Source organism: Dermochelys coriacea, chromosome 13 (assembly GCF_009764565.3).
Source record: "Dermochelys coriacea isolate rDerCor1 chromosome 13, rDerCor1.pri.v4, whole genome shotgun sequence".
Taxonomy (NCBI): Eukaryota; Metazoa; Chordata; order Testudines; family Dermochelyidae; genus Dermochelys; species Dermochelys coriacea.
In genome coordinates, this window is record NC_050080.1 from 21,178,811 (window position 1) to 21,194,695 (window position 15,885).

At 43.3% G+C, this 15,885-nt stretch overlaps 1 protein-coding gene across 4 annotated transcripts in view; it reads right to left on the bottom strand.

Moving 5' to 3' along the window:
- Positions 1 to 14,168, bottom strand: part of RPN2 (ribophorin II) — a 34,494-nt gene extending 20,326 nt beyond the window's left edge. Inside the window, exons 1-6 of one of the 4 annotated variants that reach the window (XM_038370140.2) lie at positions 13,829 to 14,168; positions 12,252 to 12,445; positions 9,446 to 9,541; positions 7,650 to 7,825; positions 5,873 to 5,948; positions 2,897 to 3,031 (exon numbers count right to left, since the gene is read on the bottom strand). In XM_038370140.2, coding sequence (XP_038226068.1) covers positions 2,897 to 3,031; positions 5,873 to 5,948; positions 7,650 to 7,825; positions 9,446 to 9,541; positions 12,252 to 12,445; positions 13,829 to 13,841 — 690 coding nt within the window. In that variant the 5' untranslated portion in view covers positions 13,842 to 14,168. Of the gene's footprint in view, positions 1 to 2,896; positions 3,032 to 5,872; positions 5,949 to 7,649; positions 7,826 to 9,445; positions 9,542 to 12,251; positions 12,446 to 13,707 lie in introns of all 4 variants that reach the window. The other 3 variants (XM_038370139.2, XM_043495488.1, XM_043495490.1) reach the window with 3 other exon arrangements.
- Positions 14,169 to 15,885: the final 1,717 nt, after the last annotated feature.

A 15,885-nucleotide genomic window follows, 5' to 3' on the forward strand; every position in this document is an offset into this window, starting at 1 on the left:
TTAGTTAAAGACATTGAAGTCAATGGTAAATGGGACAAAATACAACATGGTTTTACAAAAGGTAGATCGTGCCAAACCAACCTAATCTCCTTTTTTGAAAAGGTAACAGATTTTTTAGATAAAGGAAATGCAATGGATCTAATTTACCTAGATTTCAGTAAGACATTTGATACCGTGCCACATGGGGAATTATTAGTTAAATTGGAGAAGATGGGGACCAATATGAACATCAAAAGGTGGATAAGGAATTGGTTAAAGGGGAGACTACAACGGGTCCTACTGAAAGGCGAACTGTCAGGTTGGAGGGAGGTTACCAGTGGAGTTCCTCAGGGATCGGTTTTGGGACCAATCTTATTTAATCTTTTTATTACTGACCTTGGCACAAAAAGTGGGAGTGTGCTAATAAAGTTTGCAGATGATACAAAGCTGAGAGGTATTGCCAATTCGGAGAAGGATCGGGATATTATACAGGAGGTTCTGGATGACCTTGTAAACTGGAGTAATAGTAATAGGATGAAATTTAATAGTGAGAAGTGTAAGGTTATGCATTTAGGGATTAATAACAAGAATTTTAGTTATAAGTTGGGGATGCATCAATTAGAAGTAACGGAAGAGGAGAAGGACCTTGGAGTATTGGTTGATCGTAGGATGACTATGAGCTGCCAGTGTGATATGGCTGTGAAAAAAGCTAATGCGGTTTTGGGATGCATCAGGAGAGGCATTGCCAGTAGGGATAAGGAGGTTTTAGTACCGTTATATAAGGCACTGGTGAGACCTCACCTAGAATACTGTGTGCAGTTCTGGTCTCCCATGTTTAAAAAGGATGAATTCAAACTGGAGCAGGTACAGAGAAGGGCTACTAGGATGATCCGAGGAATGGAAAACTTGTCTTATGAAAGGAGACTTAAGGAGCTTGGCTTGTTTAGCCTAACTAAAAGAAGGTTGAGGGGAGATATGATTGCTCTCTATAAATATATCAGAGGGATAAATACAGGAGAGGGAGAGGAATTATTTAAGCTCAGCACCAATGTGGACACAAGAACAAATGGGTATAAACTGGCCACCAGGAAGTTTAGACTTGAAATCAGACGAAGGTTTTTAACCATCAGAGGAGTGAAGTTTTGGAATAGCCTTCCAAGGGAAGCAGTGGGGGCAAAAGATCTATCTGGTTTTAAGATTCTACTTGATAAGTTTATGGAGGAGATGGTATGATGGGATAATGGGATTTTGGTAAGTAATTGATCTTTAAATATTCAGGGTAAATAGGCCAAATCCCCTGAGATGGGATATTAGATGGATGGGATCCGAGTTACCAAGGAAAGAATTTTCTGTAGTATCTGGCTGGTGAATCTTGCCCATATGCTCAGGGTTTAGCTGATCGCCATATTTGGGGTCGGGAAGGAATTTTCCTCCAGGGCAGATTGGAGAGGCCCTGGAGGTTTTTCCCCTTCCTCTGTAGCATGGGGCATGGGTGACTTGAGGGAGGCTTCTCTGCTCCTTGAAGTCTTTAAACCATGATTTAAGGACTTCAATAGCTCAGACATGGGTGAGGTTTTTCATAGGAGGGGGTGGGTGAGATTCTGTGGCCTGCGCTGTGCAGGAGGTCAGACTAGATGATCAGAAGGGTCCCTTCTGACCTTAGTATCTATGAATCTATGAAATGTGGAGCATGCTTTCAGATGTCTTAAAAGAGCAACACTGAGGCGGAAACTACAGAACCCGAATCACCAAAAAAGAAAATCAATCTTCTGCTGGTGGCATCTGACTCAAAAGATGAAAATGAACGTGCGTCGGTCTGCACCATGGTGAATCGTTAGAGCGCAGAACCTGTCATCAGCATGGATGCATGTCCTCTGGAATGGTGGTTGAAACATGAAGGGACATATGAATTTTTAACACATCTGGCACGTAAATATCTTGCGCCGACACCTATGACATGCAAACGCCTATTCTCATTTTCAGGTGACATTGTAAATAAGAAGCGGGCAGCATTATCTCCTGCAAATGTAAACAAACTTGTTTCTCTTAGTGACAAGAAGTAGGACTGAGTGGACTTGTAGGCTCTAAAGTTTTAGATTGTTTTGTTTTTGAATGCAGGTTTTTTTGTACATAATTCTATATTTGTAAGTTCAACTTTCATGATAGAGATTGCATTATTGTACTTGTAATGGGGGAACTGAAAAATACTATTTCTTTTGTTTTTTTACAGAGCAAATATTTGTAATGAAAAATAAATATGAAGTGAGCACTGTACACTTTGTATTCGATGCCGTAATTGAAATCAATATTTTTTAAATTGCAATTAATTTTTTTTAATCACTTGACAGCCCTAATTTCTATCTACTCTGGCTATGTACATATTTCTGTTCTGCCTGCTGATGTTCATAGTGTCGGAGAACCAAACTTTTGTGCTTAGATTCATGTCCTAAGAGTACATTATTGGAAGAGTACTTCCCTCCCAGGTATATTTCTCTGTAGAAATCAGGTACACCTCTACATTTAAGGAATCAAAAAGTAAGGTGTTTGGTTTCAGAGTCCTATATGAAATGTGAAATACAGGGAACAGCCGCCAAAACACTGGGTTCTTTTTTCAATCTATTTCAACAAATTCCCTCAAACAGAAAATCTAGGATGCAATTGCCTTTTCCTTTGGTAAATTTGAGAATAATTCTTTATATCTGTGGTACTTAAAACCAACTTTCCTCCTGGCTGGTAGTTAAATAAAGGGCGCTTGCATAGTTCCCTTTTACCAGCTTCCTACGATTCAAATTCTGATCTCAGTTACACATGCTGCTTACACCTTTTAATGATCTCCCGATACAATAATTAATGTTCTTTCACAAGTGTTTTTTTTACCAGCTACTATACCCTCTGGATCATAGGATCTGGTACATACCTCCTTCATTTCTGGCTCTGTATCCACATGGTCTGACAGTCCATAAGTAGCAGCAACAAATAATGCAGTAGTCTCAAGTCCTTCTTCAAACTGCAGATATACCCCACCTAGGTCATCCAAGCGGGCAACAAGGTCCTGGCAGCAACAAGAGAGAAAAATTGTATGAAAGGTAAAGACAAGTACCACTGACAGCAGAACTACTAATTCCATCTATTAAGCATACTTTCATGGAGTATTTGTATTGGGATCACTATGAGAATTTTTTCTACTGTAATTTGAACAACCTTTATAGTTATGAAAATATCCAAAACACAAGATCTGGTAGTAATGAGGGACTATAACTATCCAGACATCTGTTGGAAAACTAGTATGGCAAAATAAAAAAAATGTCCAGTAAGTTATTGGAATGTACTGAGGATAACTTGTCATTTCTGAAGGTAGAGGAAGTAACTAGGGGGACAGTCATTTTAGACATGATTGTGACTAACAGGGAGGAATTGGTTGTAAATCTGAAGGTTGAAGGTATTTTGGGTGAAAACAATCATGAAGTGAGATTTCAAGATTTTAAGAAGAGAAAGGAGCGAGAGCAGCAGAACAAGACCAAAACAGACTTTAAACTCAGGCCTGTTAGGTAAGGTCCCCTGGGAAGAAAATCTAAGGGAAAGGAGAGCTGACAGTTTCTCAAAGAGACAATATTAAAAGGCACAACAGCAAACTATCTCAATGAGAAGAAAAGATAGGAATGGTAAGAGGTCAATATAGCTTCATTAGGAGCTCTTTAATAACCTGAATATTAAAAAGATTCCTACAAAAATAGAAACATGGACAAATTGCTAAGGGTGAACATATAAAAGAATAGCAAAAAAGTCAATGGACAAAATTAGAAAGGCTAAGATATAAAAGGGACATAAAAGGCAATAAGAAGAGGTTCTTTAAATACATTAGGAACAAAAGAAAGACAAAGGGAAGTGTAGGTCCTCTACTTAGCAGGGAAGGAGAGCTAATAATGGACAACATCAAGTAGTCATTTAATACCTATTTTGCATCACTCTTCACTAAAAGGTAAACTGTGACTAGATACTCAACATAATTACTATTAACAACAAGGGGGGAAGGAACACAAGCCAAAATAGGAAAAACAGGGTTAAAGAATATTTAGATAAGTTAGATGTATTCAAGTTGGCAGGGCCTGATGAAATTAATCCTTTGGCACTTAAAGAAGTAGCTGAAACAATCTTGGAATGAGTGCAATTATCTTTGAGAACTCATGGTGGACAGGTGATGTCTCAGGGGATTGGAGAAAGACAAACACAGTACCTCTCTTTAAAAAGGGGAACAAAGAGGACCCAAAGAATTACAGATCAGTCAGCCTAACTTTGATACCTGAAAAGATACTGGAACATATTAAGCAGCAATCAATTTGTATGCACCAAGAGGATAATATGGTTATAAGTTATAGCCAACGTAGATTTGTCAAGAACAAATCATGCCAAAGCAACTTAATTTCTTTCTTTGACAAGGTTACTGGCCTGGTGGATGGGGTAGAGAGAGAAACAGAGACAGAACATATCTTGATTTTAATAAGGTTTTTGACACAGTCCCACATGATATTCTCATAAGCATTCTAGGGAAATATGATCTAGATTAAATAGCTATAAGGTGAGTCACAACTGGTTGAAAGACCATACTCAGAGTAATTATTCATGGTTTGCTGTCAAACTTGGGGGATGTATCTAGTGGTGTTTTGCAGAGCTCAGCTTTTCATGAATGACTTGGATGATGGGAGAGGAGGGTATACTTATAAAATCTGCGCATCACACCAAGCTCGGAAAAGTTGCAAGCACTTTGGAGGACAGGACTAGAATTCAAAACAACATTGACTAACTGGAGAATTGGTCTGAAATCAACAAGATGAAATTAAATAAAGACAAGTGCAAAGTATTATACTTAGGAAAGAAAAATCAAATGCACAACCACAAAATGAGGAATAACTGGCTAGGCAGTAGTACTGCAGAAAAGGGGGTTATAGTGGATGACAAATTGAATATAAGACAACAATATAATGCAGTTGAAAAAAGGCTAATATCATTTTGGGTTGTATTAACAGGAATGTCGTATGTAAGACACAGGAGATATTTGTATGGCTCTATTGGACATTGGTGAGGCCCCAGCTGGAGTACTGTGTATCCAGTGCTGGGCACCATATTATAAGAAAGAGGTGGACAAATTGGAGAGAGTGCAGAGAAGAGCAACAAATGTGATAAAAAGTTTAGAAAACCTAATCTATGAGGAAATGTTAAAAATGGGTCTTGATAACAGTCTTCAAATGTGTTAAGGGCTGTTAGAAACAGCACAGTGATCAGTTGTTCTCCATGTCCACTGAAGGTAGGACAAGTAGTAATGGGCTTAATCTGCAGCAAGGGAGATTTAGCTTAGATACCAGAAAAACTCTTATTATAGGGATAGGTAAGCAGTGGAATAGGTATCCAAGGCAGGCTGGGGAATCCCTGACATTGGAGGTGTTTAAAGAAAAGTTAGAGAAATACCTGTTAGGGATGGTCTAATATACTTGATCCAGCCTCAACATAGGGAGCTGGACCAGATGATGTCTTAATATCCCTTCCAGTCCTACATTATTAGGACGGTGTGAAAATATTCTTGCATCGTTTTGAAAAAAAAAACAAAAAAAAACAAAAAACACAGAAGTAGTAAACAAAGGCATTAACTGACTTGAACCACCCTAGTAATTTTCTGGGTTTAATGCGAATTTAAGATCACCTTTGTTAGAGCTAGAGTCCACATACTTGTTCAACCTTATTCACAGGGAAGAATTCTGCTTTGAAAGGAGTTTTCGAACAAACTCCAGCACTGCAGGGAAGGGAGGGAGTTAGCCAATGCTGCATTCTAAAACAATCTTTCAGAACTGCAGATTTCTAAAGACTGCCTCAGCAATTTAAGAGTAAAGCAAGTTCCTACCTCTATCTCCTCCACAATGCCACTCAGGTCTGCCTGCTGGGACAAGTAAGATGCTGTTTGTAATGCCTGAATGGTTCTAGAACAATGAAAATCAAAGCAGGGATGAGCAAGTAGTGTGTGATTTTAACTGTTTAAAAGCGTAACATTGTTAAAACCAAAACAATTACACAGTTTGAATTACAGTTGAAATGGAAAAACACAGGCAGTTAGTACATTCTGTCAGTCGATTTGGGGATGTGGGGGGCACTCAGGGGCCAACAGAAACCTGAAGAGGTACACGGGAAACTGAATATTTAATTTCAGCTATGTCAAGTAAAGGGACACTATTGGGTTAAAGAAAATGCATTTATAAAAAAAACTACTGTACTTGCATTACTGATAAGTCCTTAAGTCAATTTTTTTGCATTTCAGTGCTTAAGGATTTCCAGAGACGATAAGAATCCAGAAGTCCCATTGACTTTGGGCAGGCACAACTGCTATCAACACTTGTGAAAATGAGAACACCTGTATAAGTCCCTAAATATGGATTTGGGGCCTGACATTAGGAACTTACATTTGAAAGTCTGGGCCCTAGATTATTATAAGTAAATTACAGTGTTAAAATGGATCACTCTCGGGGTGTAACAGTTTTCACAACCCCCCTTCCCTTTTTTAAAAGATGAATGTTCAGGTCTCTAGTTTCTTGCTACTGCTTATCTGTACTACACAAAATTATGCAGCATATTTTTCAAAATGACCAGAAAATTGCTTAAAGCTGGGTGTGGGAAAAGGAATGGGTGTAATTACAAGCAAAATATACAAAGATTGGGTCAAGACTCTCAATCAAATGTACTATTCTGACAGGATGTTTAATAGTAAACGTCCATTCTGGTCATGATTTGCAAGTTGATTCACTGGCAAAGCAAGTGCTTATTACACATAGGATCTGGTTTTCTTGAGTACATTTCCTGCCTAATAAGCAAACTAAAACACTGATTGACATGAGTGTCAAACAAACTGCATTGAAGTTATAATACTGGCAGGACAGAGCTGCTTATTTAGATCCTCAGATGGATGCTCAAAACAGAGAAATTGTTCTTGTGGAGCACACCTTGTGAGATAATAAATACTGTCAAATCACTGCCAATCAGTGGAGGTAACTTCAGAGGTCTGAGCCATCAACGGGCCCAATACTACAATCTGCTGACATGCTCATCTCCCGTTGTCCGTCAGTGGGACACCTATAAAGCTTTCTCTCTTCTTCCCCACCTTCTCAGGAACAGCTGCATTCTCTTTCCAAGCTCATCAACTCGAATAAAACTATTAAATTCTTCTGATGCTAAATACCACAATGCTTGTGTCACCAGACAAAGGATTTCCCCCTCAAATTAGCTCTCTCTTGACCTGTGAGCAGATTGAGGCAGAACACAAGACAGATTCTACAGAGATCAAAACAAATTAACTTTTATTTTTTTTTAAAAAGCCAGTCAGTTTCTTCTAAGTTCATTGTTCTTAAACTAAAATGAAAATACTAAAAACTGGTTTGCAAAACCTGAAGGTGAACGATTAAGGGAAGAGAGCATATTTTCACCTGCTCATTCACAAGCATTTTATTCTCCCAAGCAGTAGACACTGGAGTGGATAGAAGTCACGGCTGGAAATACAGTGTCTAATTCACTAAATCTGCATTATAAAAAAACCCCATACATATGCAAGTTCCCTTCACTTTAAAAGAAGCCATCTTTACAAAGGATGAATATGCAGCTGAGTGAACTGTTTTATTTTGTGCAAAACTTACGCCAGGACGTTCTCTTCCTTGCTAAGACGAGAAGTGAGGGCACTAAGTGCTTCCTGGGATGCTAGAGGAAGCCCAAAGCCACTCAGGGCTCCGACGGCATGGAAGATCTGGTTGACTGAGGAATCCTCACTGACAGCTGCAAGAAGCAGCTCTCCGGTCTCATTTGAAATGGCAACCTGAGACAGAACACACAGAAAATGTAAGACCATGTTTAAATTAATCTGTCCTCAAGAATGAAGGGGTGCTCAACATTTGACCTAAGAATGGGCAGAATCTGGTAGGGGGAAAAGGTCCTCTGTCATTTGTTATCTTTTAGGTTAAATAATAAAAATCATATTTGTATTGCAATGGCATCCAGGAGCACCAGTCACAGACCAGGCCACACTATGGTAGGTGCTGTACACAGAACAAAAATATGGTCATTGTCCCTAAGAGCTTATAAAGTATAATATGACCAGTTTTAGTGATTCCTATCAAAAAGATAGTGGCTCCTTTTTTAGCTATACAATAACTCACCAAGAAGAGCCCAAACAGCATGAGGACTACCTCCCACCCCAAAAGAGGCTGACTCTGCTTCATAGAATCATAGAATATCAGGGTTGGAAGGGACCCCAGAAGGTCATCTAGTCCAACCCCCTGCTCAAAGCAGGACCAAGTCCCAGTTAAATCATCCTAGCCAGGGCTTTGTCAAGCCTGACCTTAAAAACCTCTAAGGAAGGAGATTCTACCACCTCCCTAGGTAACGCATTCCAGTGTTTCACCACCCTCTTAGTGAAAAAGTTTTTCCTAATATCCTAATTTTCCTAATACCATATTCGCTATCTGTTTATGCATGCAGTTTGCTTGGTCAAGGCATTAGGGGTGGAGGGTGAGGCAGCAACCTTCACAACCCTGAGATCCTCTGACATCAGGAATGATGTGGAGCGGAATTTGTGTTGATAAAAAGAGGATCACCGTCCAGGGGCAGAAGGGATATCTGCAGGATGACCACCAGTGTTGCCACGTGGCGAAAAAATACAGAGTAACTGGATGGTGAGGACTGTATAGCAATGGGGTAGCTGTATACTCAGGTTTGGGTTGTATGTGAATTTTGAACATATTAAAGAACATTTTGTAACAAGACACATATCTAACTTAACAATCAAGTGGTCTTATGCAAGCATGTGGGTTGTGACACAGTCTTTAATTATATGACCACATACTACTTTTCTACAGGGCCCGCTGCTGCATTCAGGATGGACACACAAGGGGGCAGAATTAAGGTTGCACTGGTCACTCTAAATCTGTCATTTTCTAACTTTAAGTTGCAAAATCAAGCATGCAATATTATTTTAATGTAGTTTTTGAATGTACAAATTATAAGGCCCTCAAAGCTATGCCCCTGCCTGAAAATGCTGATGGTTCTGAGGTAAAAAAAAAAAAGCCATATTGCTCTCTACCTCATTAAAACTCAAGGTGAGGGGAAGAAAGTAAATTTTTGTCCAAATGTTCAAAATTGTTCAGGATCAAAATACTTGTTTATATATCAACTTCTACTTCCCCCTACTGTTAGTATGTTGCAAGGTGGCTGTGTTTTTGTTGTATTTTATATGTATGGTTTATTAGATGTCTTGGGATCCTCTAGGAAAAGGTGATTTTATATCATAGTCTTGATCCTAGAGGATCCCAAAATACTTTGTAAACCATAAAATAAAACACAACCACTTTACAGCATGCTAACACAAGGTGAAGAAGTCGTTTTGGCCAAGAACAAGAGCAAATGTTGAAACTACTATAATATAGGGGCTTGAACTCACCTCACATCCAGACAAAGCCTGACTGGCTTGTGCAGCATAGAAAAGGGAATCGACACTGTTGGGATCCACATTAGACTTGATGAAGTTACATGCAGCCTGTGCAGAAAGAGAAGTCAATTTATGATTTGAGTCACGCTTGTTGCCACTAAAAATGGAGTTCAGTGACACTCTAAGAAGACCTTAAACACTCTTTGCAAGGAGACAACTACATGCAATTCACTTCACTTCACTCCTGTATTGACCAAAAACCCAAAGTAGGAAAACACACTCTAGAAAGCCCAGTGATGAAATCATTTGCATGTTGTCTGTAATGTAAATGAATGCTGAATTAAAATTGTGTCCAATTTTACTATCCATATTGGACTTAAAAGGTATTTAGCAGAGCCACCTCTTCAAGGACAGAGGAAATCCATGTGAATGGTGATTTTACAGATTAAAACACAGCTGATCAGCAAATTTAACAAGAAATGGTTAACAGATGACAATCCAGACTTCCAAAAATAAACAGGAAGAAAATCAGCTCAACAAATACAAACTTGATGTTAAGCAATATGAATTTTTCTCTGCATCCTATGACAAGTTTCTCACTGACAGACTAAAGGTATCATCAGAAGTCAGATCATTACGATAAGGCACATAAGCTGTAAAATAGGAGAGAGTTTTCAACCATTTGTAGATGTTATATGAATAGCTGCTCCTTGAATAGCTGGAGTTATTTTGTCTGTACCACAGATTTGGATACATCTGTTATACTGGATGAAGCTAAACTCTATACAGTATTTTTGGGTATCAAAATATTATGACTATTTGGCTAGCATTTTGTTACAACTACTTGTATAACTGGTTAAAAAAAATTAGGTAAATTCATGGAGGACAGGTCCATCAATGGCTTTTAGCCAAGCTGGTCAGGGATGCAACCCCATGCTCTGGGTGTCCCTAAATCTCTGTGAGAAGCTGGGACTGGACAATTTGGGTTGGCTCATTTGACAATTGCCTGTTCCCATTGCCTCTGAAGCGTCTGCAATCAGCCTCTGTTTCAAGGGGTCCTCCAAGCAGCGCTGGCATTAGACTTGCTGGGGCCCAGGGCAGAAAACCAAAGCCCCACCGCCTGAGCAACCTAGTTTCACAGGGCCCCCGAGCAACTGTCCTGCTTGCTACCCCCAACCCTGGCCCTTATATGCAGAAAGAACAGTTGTGGCACAGGTGGGCTGTGGAGTTTTTATAGCATGTTGGGGAGGCCTCAAGAAGAAAAAGGCTGAGAACCCCTGGGCTAGATGGACCATTGGTCTGACCCAGTATGGCCGTTCTTATCACTCTTAACCATGAAAAAGTATAAGACCTAGAAAAAATAAGTAGAAAATTACACATACTGAACACATATTGACAGTAAGCAAATGCTATGCTACTGCTGAAAAAATGGAGAGAGTTCAGAGAACAGCAACACTATCATTAATGGGCTAGAGGAACTATTTATGAGGAAGGATTGAAACAGATAACTATGTATAGCTTAAGTAGGTGACATCTGAGTAGGGTGATGTGATATCTAAATGTGTTTAAAAGATGTAAACACTAAAGATATATCGAGGAATTACTCATAGTAGGAAAAGAGCGTAAAGATGCTAGGAGCTTAGGACATATTGGTGATACATGCTCTAGAAATATATCTGTATTATAGCCCAGGACAACAGGAGAAAATTATGTGAGAGTTTTTCCACTATAATCGCTAAAAAAACAGCTAGAAATGGAACAGGAGCACACTGCAAATTCCAACTTAACACAACTGCAAAGTGGTCATCTGATTTCAATGAAACATTTTGAGTAAACTAGCATGACAAAAACCATTCCCCACAGTTGACACGCAATGACAAAGTGAGTTGAAAGGTATGCCAATACAATTGCAAGCTAAGGTAGTAAAATGAATGGTCTTGTCAGTACTGACATTTTATGAGTAGTAACTACAGTATTAGCTTATTAGCAATGCCTCAGTTGTCAGCAAAACGTTGCTATTATCCAGCAGTTGCCAATAAGCAGAAGGCAGGTTTACGAGGCTGTAGTCAGGAAAGAAAGTGCTGGGATGTGCCTCTCCTGGCTACAGCCCTGCAAAATTGTGGGGAGAGCAGAGTGAGAGGTACCACACAGCATCAGCATTCAAGTTGCAGCTCTTCTCCCAATTACTGCCCTGCCTCATCCTCCCCTCATAGCCTACAGCCCCTTATTTCCTGTGAGGTCCTTGTGTGCTTGCATGCCTGTTGCCAATACCAAGCCCTCATTAAGAATAAAGTAAATGGCATGGGACTGATTCCCAGCAAAGTGTTGCTATTAACCAGAATCTGTTAATATCTGGATTGTTATTAAGCATGATCTACTGTAGAGGAAAATGTAGCTGTGAGTTTTCCCAAATAAAATGCAATATAGTAACATAGTATGGTAGCGATAAAATTCACAGTAATCAGTGTTGCTGATTACAGATCAACAAAATGCTGCACTTCTTGTATTATATATTTTTCTACAGTACAACATAATAGCTCAAAAAACGCCAAGAAAACTCAGATCCTTAGCTTGAAAGAAGACCAATAATTAATATCAGTAAGTTATTTCAGGCACCATTCTAATGTTACTGCTTTTGGAAATACTTAGTGCAACAGGAAGTACCTAACCAAGCTACTCATATGCAGAAATGCTTCCAACTAGTCTCCAAACCTAGGATTTAGCAACATATGAAAAAGATCTCATGACCAAAAAGGGTGAGAGGGAGAGAAGTGAATTTTTTTTTTTGACTATACAATTTATTGCAGCATCTCCTCACTTGTTCATGAGATACTTGCACTCCTAGCTTGCTGAGTCCTACAATGGAGTAAAAAGCAGCTTCTAAATCATTGAATGGGCGGTCCAAGGAAGCTTTCAGTCTCTCCACATCACGCCTTGTGAGATAATGGGTAGGTGACAGGGCTCGGATGCTGGCCACAACCGTTAAAGCCAAGAGGAAGAGGGTGTGTGAACCTGAAAAAAGAAAGATGCTATTGAACAGAGTGCATTTTGTTTCATTAACAGAAGGCATGCTTGGCAGTAGTGAATAGCTGGCATTGCTGGACTAGCAATGTGGTCCACCCAGCTTGAAAACACTTCAAACGGAAATACCTATTTTGGCCCATCAACTCCACAGAACTGAGCAGGAGAACTTAGTTTGAAGGCCACTTTTGGTCTCTCACTCTTCTGAATGGCACAGGCTAAGAGTACTGCAGAGGTGATGCTCTCTCAGATCCTTAGAGACAACCCATAGCAGCCTCTGAATAGTTCTGACAGTCTGAATGGTGACCAGTAAAACTGTTCAAGTCAGAAGTGGCGACATAAGGCTTTGCAAGAATATTACAGACAAGTGAAAGACAATATTTAAGGTGCAGGACCGCCCAGGAGTCCCTTGTGAGCAAATTACAGAGCTAAAGACTTGACTTGGTTCGTACATAACTGAAAGGGCTCCCAAGGGGGGAGAGCTGGTCAGAGGGCAACTGGGGAAACTAAGCGCAGGAAAGATTTCAGTGTGGGATTGCACCCGCACTGCACAATTGTGCTCTGCTGACCCGTATTTTCCACTACCAGATGGGAAAATCGCCCACAGCATTACTAGAAATAGACAGTGCTAGGTAACTGTCCAACTCTGGCAGCCCTGTGGGGAAAGGCAAGGGGAAAAGAATGACAAGGGGTGGGACGACTGCATAAAAATAGAGAGCACAGAAAGGTCAGGTCGGGCTCACGGCTTTTGACCTAATTTTCAAAACCATCAAGGGATCAAGCCCCCAGGACATTAAAGACCAATTTCAATCTATGAGCCGGTGTGACTGCCCTGCTCTTCTGGGACCGTGCGGGTCACCAAGCGCTGGGCAAGGGCGGGAATTCAAGCGGGCTCGGCGGAAGGGAGCCGCCCGTGGAACGAACTTCCAGAGGAGACGGAGCAAGGCCCGAGCCCCAGCCCCCGGAGGGAACCTGCGACGCCTCCCTCCTCCAGCACAATGACACAACCGGCACCCCCGGTGTCTAGGGCAGCCCCCGGCCACGTGAAGGGAAGGCCACGAAAACTCCCAAGCCCGCCCCTCCCATTCCGGGCCCCGAGGGCTGGGGCTCCCACACGCCCCCTGCAGCGGGCGGGCCAGCCGGCCTAGGGCCGGGGCACAGGGGAGCCGGAGCCCGGGCCCCTCCCCCGGGCGGGGCTGCCGCGTACCGGCCCGCGAGCGCGGCTCCCCAGGCCGTGTGGCCCGGGCCCCCGCCTGAGGGAGCGGGAGCACCCCGGACAGGCGGAACCATCTCGCTCTACAGGGGGAGGCTGGCAGTGCGCCGCCGCCGCCGCTGCCCTGAGGGGAGGGGGAGGCGGCGGCTGCTGCTGCTTACCCGGGGCCGCCATTCTCCCCCTGGCCGCCTCACCAAGGGAAGGAGAAACGTGTCTGCTTCCGCCCAGGGCGCCGGCCCGTACCACCCGGCTCCGCAGGGAGGGGGAGTGTGGCAGGGACGCGGAAGGAGTCAAACGGCAACGGGCGCTAGGGCATTAACCCGTCTCGTCCCTCCCGAACGGGGAACAAGGCACCACAACCCGCCCTGCGGGTGGGTGCGGAGCTGAGACGATTCCAACGTATTCCCCCCCCCCGTAAGGCCGCCTGGTTCGCTTCTCCCGCTTCGCTTGAGAGGAGGGGCGGGGCCCTGGCGGGCATGTGGATTTCGCTGATTGGTTGAAGGCCCAGCCACTCAAATTCAGGGAGGCAGGTTTAAAGGGGCAGTTGGAGGAAAAATTTAAACTCGTGGAGAGCAATCCTTAGAGCAGGGGTGGGAAAACTACGGCCCGGGGGGTAGGGGCGCCACATCCAGCTCTCCAGATGTTTTATTCCGGCCCTCAAGCGCTCGCCAGGAAGCGGGGTCTGGGGCTTGCCCTGTTCCAGCCAGGGAGCGGGGTCAGGGGCTTGCCCCACTCTGCGCAGCTCCTGGATGCAGAGGCATGTCCCCCCTCTGGCTCCTATGCTTAGGGGCAGCCAGGGGGCTCCACACACTGCCCCTGCCACAAGTGCTGCCCCCGCAGCTCCCATTGGCCATGAACTGCGGCCAATGGGAGCTGCAGGGCAGCGCCTGCAGACAGGGCAGTGCACAGAGTCGCCTGGCTGCACCTCTGCGTAGGAGCCAGAGCTGGGGACATGCCGCTGCTTTTGGGAGCTGCTTGAGGTAAGCAAAAAAGAAAAGGAGTACTTGTGGCACCTTAGAGACTAACAAATTTAAGTGAGCTACAGCTCACTTCATCGGATGGTAAGCACTACATGGAGCCTGCATCTGTGACTCCCCCCCGCCGCACTGCAACCCCAGCCCTGATTCCCCTCCCACCCTGCAAAGTCCTCAGTCCCAGCCCGGAGCACCCTCCTGCACCCCCAACCCTTCATCCCCATCCCCACCCCAGAGCCTGCAGCTGGAGCCCTTACCCCCACCCCAGCACCCCTGCCCCAGTCCGGAACCCCCTCTCACACCCTGAACTCTTCATTTCTGGCCCCACCCTAGCTGAAGCCCTCATCCCCTCCCGCATCCCAACCCCCAATGTCATGAGCATTCATGGCCCACCATACAATTTCCATACCCAGATGTGGCCCTCAGGCCAAAAAGTTTGCCCACCCTTGGGCTAGAGCTTTCCCTGCTGCCCCCAGGACCAGGCCTGCTGGGGATTCCTGTCCAAGGAGGATCTAGCCAAGTCCCGACACTGCCCATGGCAGCGGGGGGCTCTTTGCCCCAGGCAGGGGTGCTAGGCTGAGCTATGTAGCATGGTGGAGGTGGCTGCTGAGTCCTGGGTGAAACTGAGCCTGCAGGGGCTGCTCTTGAGGACGCAGCGAGACCCGGGCTAAAAGTTCAAACTAGCCTGTGTTAACAAATGGAGCTAAAGCAAAACCTCACCGTCAACAGGCTGCTGCAGCTCTCGCTGGCACTCCCCCCAGCATAACCCCGGGGGTTAGGAATCACAAGCCTTAAATGTTCAAAAATCATGAGTCAGACCCCTTCCCCAAGTTCTGGATTTTGCTGAGAAATCACAAGCTTTATAAAAATAATAAATGATGGGTTCTTTCTATTTGCCTTTTGGTTTCTGAGCACTCTGGGTGTACTTGCTTCATGTCTTCTGGCCTTTTTCTGCAGCACCCACGGGTTAGAAACTTGCTTTAAAAAAAAAAAAGGCAAAACTGTTATTTTCATGCATTCTCTTGCTTCCAGAAACAAGGGCTTTAAAAAAATCCTCAAATATCATGAGGCTCATCATAAAGTTGTGAGAGGGGGTGAAGACTGCCCCAGCATGTGGGGGACATGGAGGGGTAGATACAGAGACAGTTGCAGCAGAGAGATGGAGCGGAGGTTAAAGGAGGTTCAGGGTCCATAGCATTGGAAAGAGCTGAAGATTGCTGAAGGGAGATGAAGTTTCTTGCAGG